Source organism: Esox lucius, chromosome 10 (genome assembly GCF_011004845.1).
Source record: "Esox lucius isolate fEsoLuc1 chromosome 10, fEsoLuc1.pri, whole genome shotgun sequence".
In the NCBI taxonomy this organism is placed as follows: Eukaryota; Metazoa; Chordata; class Actinopteri; order Esociformes; family Esocidae; genus Esox; species Esox lucius.
The window spans coordinates 9,307,995-9,320,151 of NC_047578.1; the positions used below are offsets into that span (position 1 = coordinate 9,307,995).

The 12,157-nt window shown below is 44.3% G+C and overlaps 1 protein-coding gene across 3 annotated transcripts; it reads right to left on the minus strand.

The window, feature by feature from the left end:
- Positions 1–1,882: 1,882 nt before the first annotated feature.
- sesn2 (sestrin 2) lies at positions 1,883–11,888 on the minus strand. Of its 3 annotated transcripts, none has more exons than XM_010873259.5 (11): positions 10,968–11,888; positions 10,016–10,081; positions 8,166–8,354; positions 6,988–7,170; positions 6,645–6,923; positions 6,415–6,535; positions 6,217–6,332; positions 6,024–6,107; positions 5,518–5,624; positions 5,291–5,435; positions 1,883–2,814 (listed from the first exon to the last, which is right to left on the minus strand). In XM_010873259.5, exons 1-11 carry the CDS (start codon positions 11,325–11,327, stop codon positions 2,728–2,730), a joined length of 1,737 nt encoding a protein of 578 aa, XP_010871561.2. In that variant the 5' UTR covers positions 11,328–11,888; the 3' UTR covers positions 1,883–2,727. The 3 variants fall into 3 exon arrangements, with proteins under 3 accessions (XP_010871561.2, XP_028978763.2, XP_010871562.2); XM_029122930.2 differs by lacking the exon at positions 10,968–11,888 and adding an exon at positions 10,549–10,574; XM_010873260.5 differs by having other exon boundaries at positions 1,884–2,814; positions 6,645–6,908; positions 10,968–11,886.
- Positions 11,889–12,157: the final 269 nt, after the last annotated feature.

The window sequence follows — 12,157 nt, forward strand, 5'->3', positions numbered from 1 at the left end:
GAATCTGTCAACTGTGGCCATTTACTTTACTTTATAATCAATTAACCTAAGCATAGCCATCTTCAACATACAAAAAAAAATCACTCAACTTTTCTATTTTGTTTCAGTAAATAGACATTGATCTTGGGGGATGGTCTTGCCCAGTGTTACCCTACACTTAAGTGGCCTATGCAAATTCCCTTATTACACAAAAATGGACCCTACACCAGGGGTATTCAAATCTTACACTACGAGGGCCGGAGCCTGCTGGTTTTCTGTTCTACCTCATCATTAACTGGACACACCTGGTGTCTTAAGTCTGAATAAGTCCCTGATTAGAGGGTCACAATGAAAAACTGGAATTTTGAATACCCCTGCCTACAATATTGAGAAATGTGAAGTCAGGCCTGGAGAGGGGGCAGAAAATACAACTGAGGGGGCTAAGCCACTCGTGGCACCGGGTCTGTGTGAAGTGGAACGTGGAATACATACAGATTCTATACACCGTAGGCTACTAAGTATTTCTAAAATTCCCCGTTCCACTTCACATTTTTCAATATTCTCAGTATATCGATTTAGCGGGCAAAAATCAAGCCTAGTCCTATACTAAAAAAAAAATCAAGCTGAATGGAGGTACACAAAAATCGAGCCAAAAATCCTCAATAGCAACCAACAAGATATCGATGCAGAGTGGCAATGATTGATTCCCTTGCTTTTACTGCGGGGCAGTTAGTTGGACAGCAGCACCATTTGAGACCCTGAAGCAGTGGCGGTCGCAACCATTAGGCAAGGTTGGCAGACGCCTAAAGGCCCCATGAAAATCAAACTGAAATAAAATGTAAAAAATATAATACATTAGTTTTCTATATTGACTTTTTCTGTCTTAAGATCTGATCGTGTTACTCAAAATGACATTCAAATCAAATCATGCCAACTAATACATTATTTATGTTTGAGACCGAACCCCCGTCTTACTCAAATGGTCTGTCCCATTTTGTTTCTCATGCAGCCGGAAAAACCTTAGTTAGCCTAACCAGCCTGAGCCTGCTACACTACACAAGCAACGTTTTAAAATATAATACGCTCATGTGAGCGGGTCAGAAGTAAGGAGGAAAATACCGTGAGTGTCCATAACAGTAGTAGCTGAGCGGCTGCGGCTATTACTGAATATGATGGTTTGACAGTCACATAAGAAAGCGCTTTCCCAGGTATATGAGGTATATGTGGTATATGTGGCTCTCTCAAATGACAGACAAGGAAAGGTGCAGCATAGTGAGAAAAAAGGAAGGTAGGCCTATATGAAAGCTGTACAAAGTGTCTGAGTGCTACGTGCTTCACTTATAAGGCAGTATGTACCCTTCAGATAATTATTTTTAAACTAAGGTATTTACTGTACTGAAAGGGGAAGCAATGCACATGTCTTTAGAAATGGCAGTTCCATTCAACAACAAAGAAAGGTGTGTTCAAAATGTTGCCGGTATGGCTTTGATAAAGACAAGTTATAAAAAAATAGATATTGGGGCCTCAACCAGTCTCTGCCTAGGGCCCCCAAATCCCAAAAACCACCGCTGCCCTGAAAGTCTATGAGAGTTCAAATTTGTTGAGACACTGGTAGACAACTCCCATCCTGGAGTTATCCACCAAACCAGGTAGGTGTGTTAAATGCAGTCTATGAGCTGATAAATGAAGTAGCTCAGTGCCATACAGTACCTACTGTAGTTGGGACAATGTCCTGCAATACCTGTGGCACTGTATGAAACATTTCTTCATCTGCAGTAAGGGGGAGGAGGACCTTTGTCTCCCCTCCGTGGCCAGTCTGCGGAACTGCCGATAGCTGGGCCCTCAAAGTGCCTGAAAATGTGCCTGCTAAGAGGTCTGGAACTCCACACAATTTGTTGATTTTGATAACAAAACTTATTTTATTGTACAGAAAAATACATTCATTAAATTACCTGATGTCAGATCAGATCCATAACTATAACCAACACTGAAAAATGTAGCTTCTCCTGTAACAGTTAACAGTGAGATGATTGACTGAACAGAGGTTTTTCAATTAACCTGGTACACCCCCCCCCCCCCCCAAAAAAAAATAAAGAATACTATATTAAAGAGATGAAAATAAGATACAAAAAAAAATTAAAAGTGCAGCAGAAGAGGGCTTTACTAGGCCGGTCTGGAATCGCCTCTACGGGCCAGTCCGGACATGCTTGTAATAGGTTGAATTGATCAACCTAGTCGTGGTTGTCGCAGTCATAAGAAACAGAAATGTTATTATCCTATAAACACTCACTCAGTGACTTACTGCACTCAAAACATGAACAGCCCCTCAGCCCTAATATGACTTTTTAACATTGTCACATCAGAGTGTGCCCAAACAAGGCAGAGGGATTATTGGAGGTCAGAGCTAACTCGCTACAGAGTTTACTGACTAGCTACGTGTCACACAAGGAGCCTCACACAGAAATCGAGTCAAGTTGTTTAAATGTGTCACTTCCAAACACTGGCCTTAGATATGTGACTAAAGTTTGCAATTATGGGTGATGTCTTTCCCCGGAACCTGCAAGCAATCAAGGACCGAGGGGGCAGCTTTTATGAACTGGACCGGCATAAAATTGCATCCGGTGTTAAACACAGTATTGGCTTATGATAAATCTAAACAGAGACATTCAGTGTAGTGTGTTTGTGCATGCATGTAGCTCGTTCAGGGCAGGCAGACAGCAGTATGTGCACCATATATTAGGCATGTGGTCATGTCATGTAGTTTGTGATAGCCCGGAGAGCGTAGAGAAGAGCAGCTTGCAGTCGAGCCTCCATCAACAGCAAGTTGACATGGACCTGGAGAAAGACACAGGGAGAGCAGAAGACTTGACCAGACCCACAGACACAGGCAGAGCAGAAGACTTGACCAGACCCACAGACACAGGGAGAGCAGAAGACTTGACCAGACCCACAGACACAGTTTCTGTGGAACAATTTACCAGGCCTGACAAACCTTTAATGACTTTCAACGCGTGGTACATCAACGACTCAAGTCCCATGAGGAAGCCTGCGATACACCACTACAATGATGATACGGGCAAAAATACTACACTATATAAAGACTGTTACAGTGGAGTGACTGCTTTACAACAACTACCAAAACATTTCTGTGTAGTCACGGTCCTCCCTGGCGCGTAATTCTCAAGACACACCAGACAGCTGCAAAGCACAGAGGAACACAACCTCCTACTCTCCTTCAATTACAGCAAAGCGGCGACAAGTTTGGTGGGCGTAGGACTGCTGGGGCAAGCAACGGAGCTGAACTTCGTGAAAATAGTGGTGCCGACATTGCAGCGTGAGTGAGCAGTCGAAGCTCAGCACAGCTTCCAAACCCACCTTGATCGGCTGATGACTACCATGCGTACCTACAGCCCTACTACCGGACTTGCTAGCTAGCTTGCATTCACATAACGGGCGGCAGAGTACATATCGTGTACAGTGGGGAGAACAAGTATTTGATAACCTGCAAAATCGGCAGTGTTTCCCACTTACAAAGCATGTAGAGGTCTGTAATTCTTATCATAGGTACTCTTCAACTGTGAGTGACGGAATCTAAAACCAAAATCCAGAAGATCACATTGTATGATTTTTAAGTAATTAATTAGCATTTTATTGCATGACATAAGTATTTGATACATCAGAAAAGAAGAACTTAATATTTGGTACAGAAACCTTTGTTTGCAATTATAGAGATCATACGTTTCCTGTAGTTCTTGACCAGGTTTTCACACACTGCAGCAGGAATTTTGGCCCACTCCTCCATACAGACCTTCTCCAGATCCTTCAGGTTTTGGGGCTGTCGCTGGGCAATACAGACTTTCAGCTCCCTCCAAAGATTTTCTATTGGGTTCAGGTCTGGAGACTAACTAGGTCACTCCAGGACCTTGAGATGCTTCTTATGGAGCCACTCCTTAGTTGCCCTGGCTGTGTGTTTCGGGTCGTTGTCATGCTGGAAGACCCAGCCATGACCCATCTTCAATGCTCTTACTGAGAGAAGGAGGTTGTTGGCCAAGATCTTGCGATACATGGCCCCATCCATCCTCCCCTCAATACGGTGCAGTCGTCCTGTCCCCTTTGCAGAAAAGCATCCCAAAAGAATGATGTTTCCAACTCAATGCTTCACGGTTGGGATGGTGTTCTTGGGGTTGTACTCATCTTTCTTCTTCTTTCAAACACGGCGAGTTGAGTTTAGACCAAATAGCTCTATTTTTGTCTCATCAGACCACATGACCTTCTCCCATTCCTCCTCTGGATCATCCAGATGGTCAATGGCAAACTTCAGATGGGCCTGGACAAGCGCTGGCTTGAGCAGGGAAACCTTGCGTGCGCTGCAGGATTTTAATCCACGACGGCGTAGTGTGTTACTGATGGTTTTCTTTGAGACTGTGGTCCCAGCTCTCTTCCAGTCATTGACCAGGTCCTGCAGTGTAGTTCTGGGCTGATCCCTCACCTTCCTCATGATCATTGATGCCCCACAAGGTGAGATCTTGCATGGAGCCCCAGACCGAGGGAGATTTACCGTCATCTTGAACTTCTTCCATTTTCTAATAATTGCGCCAACAGTTGTTGCCTTCTCACCAAGCTGCTTGCCTGTTGTCCTGTAGCACATCCCAGCCTTGTGCAGGTCTACAATTTAATCCCTGATGTCCTTACACAGCTCTCTGGTCTTGGCCATTGTGGAGAGGTTGGAGGGGCCATTTTCAGGACAGGTGTCTTTTGTACAGGTAACAAGTTCAAACAGGTGCAGTTAATACAGGTAATGAGTGGAGAACAGGAGGGCTTCTTAAAGAAAAACTAACAGGTCTGTGAGAGACAGAACTCTTACTGATTGGTAGGTGATCAAATACTTATGTCATGCAATAAAATGCAAATTAATTATAAAAAAAATCATACAACGTGATTTTCTGGATTTTTGTTTTTCACAGTTGAAGAGTACCTATGATAAAAATTACAGACTTCTACATGCTTTGTAAGTGGGAAAACCTGCGAAAATCGGCAGTGTATCAAATACTTGTTCTCCCCACTGTACCATAAACCGGTTGCATTAAATCCATAGTGCTGAGTGGCTGACAGCCACGGTATACGAGACCATGTACAACGTGTATGAAATCACATCAGCTTTTATTCCTGTAGCTGCTTTGGTAACAGCTTTATAATCTGTTAGGCGACACAGAGGTTGTTCGGGGGGGCGGGGTTGAAAAAAGTTAGACACAAATAGACACAGTCACCCACAGAGGAGCATGAGGTGTGAAAAGAGATGTGCGTATGTCACCTTTTCAGAGTGTCTAAAGTGTCTCCAGAAGGCAGAGTAGAGGCTGGCTGTGGTCTGCTCAGGGTGACATGCCACAGTCTTCACATAAACCTTGAGGCCTCGCTCCAACAACACATTCACCTCTCCGTAGTCGTAGTCATCATACCTACACATGGACACGCGTCAAAATCCTTGGCAACACAGTCTTAACCATGAAGTGTGTGAGTGTGTGTGTGTGTGTGTCTGACCGTATTCCATAGAGGCAGTGTATGTAGTTCCAGAGAGCCTTGCGGAGTGAGCGCGTGTCCACGTCCTCATGCATGGCCATCCTGTTGTAGGTCAGGCCGCACACCACCTGACGGAGCAGAGGTCAGGACGTCACTCCGGCAGTGTCTCAACGGACGCGCATGCTTATCAGTTACATTCACGTGTAGCCGGTCTGGCGGAGCATCGCCGCGCGGAGACACTGTCGGGCGTTGTCTGTGGGTTGTCGGGCGTTGTCTGTGGGTTGCACACTTCAGGCAATCATTGCACCAAGCACCCAAACGTGACTACTTCAATGTACATAAAGTTCATCTGTACAAATACTTTTGATGCCTGAAAATCCGGGCACCATTTACGATCCTATTTAATTTTTAAATGGCTCATCTGACATGAACAAAAACGCCTCCACTAGAGGTCCTCCTTAGAAAGGTGGGATTTCTGTATTTTACAGGTTATGTGTTAACATGTTAAACCACAGGTGTTGTTGTACCTGGAACTTCTCCTCCAGTAGTTGACTCATGTCTGGTAGCAGTCTGTTCATGAGGGAGAAGCCATGATCCTCCCATGAGTAGTCCTACACACACACAAACACACACACACACACACACACAATAAATGATGCGTAGAATCATAGCTTTACCACTTGAAGTCCTTTTATTGGATACACACACACACGCACACACCTGTGCTCTCATGGTAGGTGGTGACTGTTCTCCTCGGACAGAGAAGTCTTCATAGCTGAAATCCGGGTCCTGAACCAACCTCAACAACAAGTCAGGGGGTGTTCCCCTCACCACCGCTAAACACACACACAGTCAGAGTCAGGAGGGCGCCACACAGTTGTTACCGAGAGCAGTCTGTGTGCACGTGGATGTGGGTACCAGTGGGTATGACTTCTCTCCTCTCCCTCTCAAAGCGAGTGATCATCTCCTCCTGACTCCACTCCTGCCTCTGTAACTCCACCATCCTCTTCATCAGTACCTCCACCTCCATCACTCCAACCTGACAGAGGGAGAAAGATAGAGAATGAGGCACTATGAGGCACTAAAGATAGAGAATGAGGCACTATGATTGTCACTTTTCCAATGATCGCAGCTAAATCAAAACTCACCTCCGGCTTGCCATCTTCAGAGGCGGGACTGTGCAGGCTTTGGGGCTTGTTATTGGTAGGAGAGTGGGGACGACAGGCATTCCCTAGCTCTTGATTGGATGGTGAAGGAGGGTGGAAGGTGTGGCCTCCCAGGTGGTCGGGCTCAGGTTGTAGGCCACATCCCCAGACAAAGGAGGCCAGCGAATGAGAATGAGCCATCAGAACAACCGCGTGGATTAGCTCAGCCAATGACCAACGAGCGTCTGCCCCGGGACAAACCAACTCCTGCAGAAGAGAGGACTGGATGACCATCAAATGTATACCAGTGGCTCCAACTTTGGCCCTGGAAATACCCAGGTCTGACCTGTATATGCTGCTGTGTGATCAGCCAGGGTCTGTGTGCCAGCAGCTTGTTGAGGGTTTGTAGACAACGTATTTTAGGGTGTGTGTGTTGAAGCCCCCTCAGCCAGTTCTCCTCTCCCCCCGCCTCCAGGAACCCTGCACTGTACTGCTGGACCAAGTAGAAACACTGGTGACGTGCCACAGCCTGGGGGGGGTGGGGTTGAGAGAAAAACAGTGAGAGAAAGACATGAAGGGGAGATGAGGGCGACAGAAACTTCACATCACCAGCTTTCAAATTAACAGGCAGGGCGGCTATGCAATCGACAGATCACTGACTTTATAACGCCTGTTTCACCATAGCTTGGTCTGGTTTGTTGTCAGAAATGTTTTCACCTTGGCCATCACACTCTGATGAATCTGCTATTATGGTGCGTTTGCACATTGCATTGAAGGGGGTTGGCAAGTCTTCGTGGTTATCAGAGTGAGACGTCCCGGAAGGCAATCTTCAATAAATAGTTTGTGAAAAGGCCAGCAGTGTGAGCTAGAAACTGGAAGTCTGAAAGCAGGGCGTCAAGACTACAAGAGTCAATGGTTGTCACCAGAGACTTTCACTTGTTTTTGGGAGATTTGCGTTATGAACTAATAACTACCCCAGCTACACTCAGTGGTTTCTAAGAAACACAGAGGCTTTGTAATTGAAGCCCAAAACCTCCAGAAGAGCTGTTTGAAGGTAGGCAATTCCTGTCATTTTCTTAAAAGAGGTTTACAATTACAGAAAGTACGAATAGATTAGACTCAACTTTAGATATAACTTCATTATCATTGAACAGAAAACGAGTACAGTACAATGAAATGCAGTTAGCATCTAACCAGAAGTGCAAATAGAAGAGGGGAGGAATATGGTACAATATGGGTCTGTTTTTGTACCTTTTGGAAATATGAAAGACACTGACACCAATATGATCAATATTTCTAATATCTGTTCTGACATTTACAAATGATTTGTAAAATCTGATTATATAGAAAATAACATTAGAAAATAGCCAGTATTTTCAAATATTTGGATAACAGGGGTTTTAAAATTCCAAATCAAATGGCTAAAAGGTTCATTTAAACATTGTTTTGAGATTAGTTCATACAAATCAGAAACAAAGTGAAATTATAAATCAACTTGTGTCAATCAGGGATCAGGCCTCTCACCATAATAACGATGTAGTATCTCCAGGGCCGGGGCAGTGGGCCGTCCAGCTCCAGCAAAGCATCCTGAGTACTCAGAAAGCAGTTGAGGTAGTCAGGGTGAAGGGCCATCACCATGGTGACATGGTCCAAACGGCCCAATGAGAGGAAGGCTTCCATCAAAACTTCCTGATCTGGCCCCTCCTCCAAAATCTGAGGAAGTCAGAAAAACAGAGACATACACAGTATGTGAGTGGATCTTATCAGTTGGAAATCCCAGTCATCACTCACAAAAAAGCAGTCATTTGTGCACTGCTCCATGAGGTCAGAATGTTCAAAACTTTCCATTTTCTACCACCTGTCTACTTCTACATTTGTGATTTTAGGTTAGGAAGGAAGTTACCTAAGAAGCAATATACACTCACCTAAAGGATTATTAGGAACACCATACTAATACTGTGTTTGACCCCCTTTCGCCTTCAGAACTGCCTTAATTATACGTGGCATTGATTCAACAAGGTGCTGAAAGCATTCTTTAGAAATGTTGGCCTATATTGATAGGATAGCATCTTGCAGTTGATGGAGATTTGTGGGATGCACATCCAGGGCACGAAGCTCCCGTTCCACCACATCCCAAAGATGCTCTATTGGGTTGAGATCTGGTGACTGTGGGGGCCATTTCAGTACAGTGAACTCATTGTCATGTTCAAGAAAACAATTTTAAATGATTCGAGCTTTGTGACATGGTGCATTATCCTGCTGGAAGTAGCCATAAGAGAATGGGTACATGGTGGTCATAAAGGGATGGACATGGTCAGAAACAATGCACAGGTAGGCTGTGGCATTTAAACGATGCCCAATTGGCACTAAGGGGCCTAAAGTGTGCCAAGAAAACATCCCCCACACCATTACACCACCACCACCAGACTGCACAGTGGTAACAAGGCATGATGGATCCATGTTCTCATTCTGTTTACGCCAAATTCTGACTCTACCATCTGAATGTCTCAACAGAAATCGAGACTCATCAGACCAGGCAACATTCTTCCAGTCTTCAACAGTCCAATTTTGGTGAGCTCGTGCAAATTGTAGCGTCTTTTTCCTATTTGTATAGATGAGTGGTACCCGGTGGGGTCTTCTGCTGTTGTAGCCCATCCGCCTCAAGGTTGTGCCTGTTGTGGCTTCACAAATGCTTTGCTGCATACCTCAGTTGTAACGAGTGGTTGTTTCAGTCAAAGTTGCTCTTCTATCAGCTTGAATCAGTCGGCCCATTCTCCTCTGACCTCTAGCATCAACAAGGCATTTTCGCCCACAGGACTGCTGCATACTGGATGTTTTTCCCTTTTCACACCATTCTTTGTAAACCCTAGAAATGGTTGTGTGTGAAAATCCCAGTAACTGAGCAGATTGTGAAATACTCAGACCGGCCCGTCTGGCACCAACAACCATGCCACGCTCAAAATTTCTTAAATCACCTTTCTTTCCCATTCTGACATTCAGTTTGGAGTTCAGGAGATTGTCTTGACCAGGACCACACCCCTAAATGCATTGAAGCAACTGCCATGTGATTGGTTGATTAGATAATTGCATTCATGAGAAATTGAACAGGTGTTCCTAATAATCCTTTAGGTGAGTGTACAAATCAAAAGATGTCTTGTGAAAGAAATGAAAAAAGCTTGGCAGAGTATGCCCAAAACTCATCCCTAAGTAGTACTGGAGACAGATGGGACAATATTTTGGTATCTCGATCTACGCTAAAGCGAAATTACACACAATGCCCTCCTTGTGCCACTCACATACTCTGACACACAGGGTGTGAATATGAAAAGAATGATAATGTCTTATATTTATACAACAGCTACACACACACTTACCTCTTGATCAGGAATAAAGGCACTAGGACCTGTAGTCAATGCCTGAGGAATCGCAACACCTCGCTCCTGAGAGACACAGAGACACAGATGTATGTGTGTGTGTGTGAAATTTGTATTCAATTTTATAATTAAGCATAGGCTGGTTGTGTAGACAATTTTTTGGTTCTACAAAGAAGTCTCCATTCCTAACATTAAATATTCAATTCATTGTAAAAATAATGTTGACCTCTGATGCCACTGTCAGAAAGCTGTGCATTAATCCTGCTGTACAATTAATTGTGGCCAGCAGGTCAAATTAACTACTAAAACTATCGAGTCACTCGGAGTTACATTCTGTCAGTAGAGGAGTCCATCAAAAATAGGCAGGCCCAAATATTTGTGGCAGACCAACAGAAATGTTGACTTACAAGACCAGCCAGTTACAGCTCCCTTTCTACAAGCCCAAGTTCAAACAACCCCACGATAGAAGTCATGAGCAATGAGTCGAATTATTATCAAATTCATAACTTCCACGCACATTATCAAATACTCACCTTAACGACTCGATTAAAAGTGTCACCTCGGATGTACGGGAAGTATCTACAACTGTGTATAAGTATTTCATTTTCGGTCGGTTAAGTAATTATTCGGGAGCGTGTGTGTTTTTAGAAGAGCTGAAGGAGGCGTGTCATAGTCTTGCATCACCCTACTGCCTGATGAAATAAACAGGCAATTTTTGACACAACAGCTATTGAGGTTGTCATCGTAACTTATTATAAACATCAGTTGCAACTTCATGTATCATCAATGCATTTGTGACTCCTCAAACCTGTTATTTGATTAGAAACATTATATTGAGCTGGTTCAATGAGGTACGGGTCAATGATCAGTATATGATTTGCCCCCATTTCGGGCTCAATTGCCGATTCTGGCAAACGCCTTTCAATATATGATACGCAGCAATGTATAATACCTGTGCCCTCCGAAGCAGTTCAGCAGCCCTCTCGCAAACCTCCGGTATCGGGCACGACTGGGACACTCGCAGCAGCTGGAGGAGAGTGTGCTTATCCAGATTAGCCGAACCGGGTCGGTCCAGACCTAATCGGGCCATTACGCCCTGGGTCAGTTCTTCCAGCGCCTCTGCCCTCTCCGCCTCGTCCCTGCTGCAGAGCCGGGAAAAACTCTTCGGGTTCGGACCCCCCACTTCAGGTTCTGACTCAACAAACTGTGGATTATGATGTGGACGTGAAGCTTTGGGGACATCAGAGTTAGATCTTCCTCCAGGGCATTCGTCGAGCACGCCTGACAATGATTCAAGGGCCATCTCTTCCATAGCAACCGACAGAACTAATGTTCTCGTTTCTCGTCCCTGTCTGGCTAGCTACCGTTATATAATACTGATGTGCTAACTTAGCTAGCACCCAGCCATTCGCTAATCAATATAATTTTGCCAGTAGACCTCCATCGGCACTCGGCAATAACAACAAATATTTATTCCACCTCAAATTGACAGATATTTTTTCTAGCTGACACATTAAAGTCAGACAGTCAGCAAACTTGCAAATAATGTCTCCGGCACAGGTAGCGAATACCTTCTAACTTTACTTTCTTAGAAGAACTTCAGGAGGCTAACAGTTGATGTTAGCAAGCTGTTCATTCTTGCTTAGTTCGCTTGAGTTTCCACATGCAGCTACTGGCATTAATGCATTATATAAGCTTAGTATTATCGATTACGTGACCTTATGGTCACCAGTCCGGGTTATACTTAATATATGGAGAAGTTTGGAGATATAGGCATATCCATCCACTCGCCCGTATCATCACTGAGGCAATTCTATTTCTCTTTCTCGGGGTAAATCGCCTATGGCCCGTCACGTCAGCGGGAGAAAACGGAAGGGAGATGCGCCCTTATCTAGTCGAAGCGTTAACTGCACCGTTGGTTATAGGCAGCATGGAGCTTCATCCAAAATATACATCTATTCTCCATAAAATAAATATATGGATTTCAAACTAGTTGTCATTTGGAAGGGATCTAGCGCTTACTTTTCATGAGTATGTTTTGTCTGTAAATTTAATGGGGATCCTAATAAACGTAACTTTTTATGTGGGTTTTTATGCAGTTGTACATACAGCGTATTCATCAAAAGTAGTAGGCTACTTGAC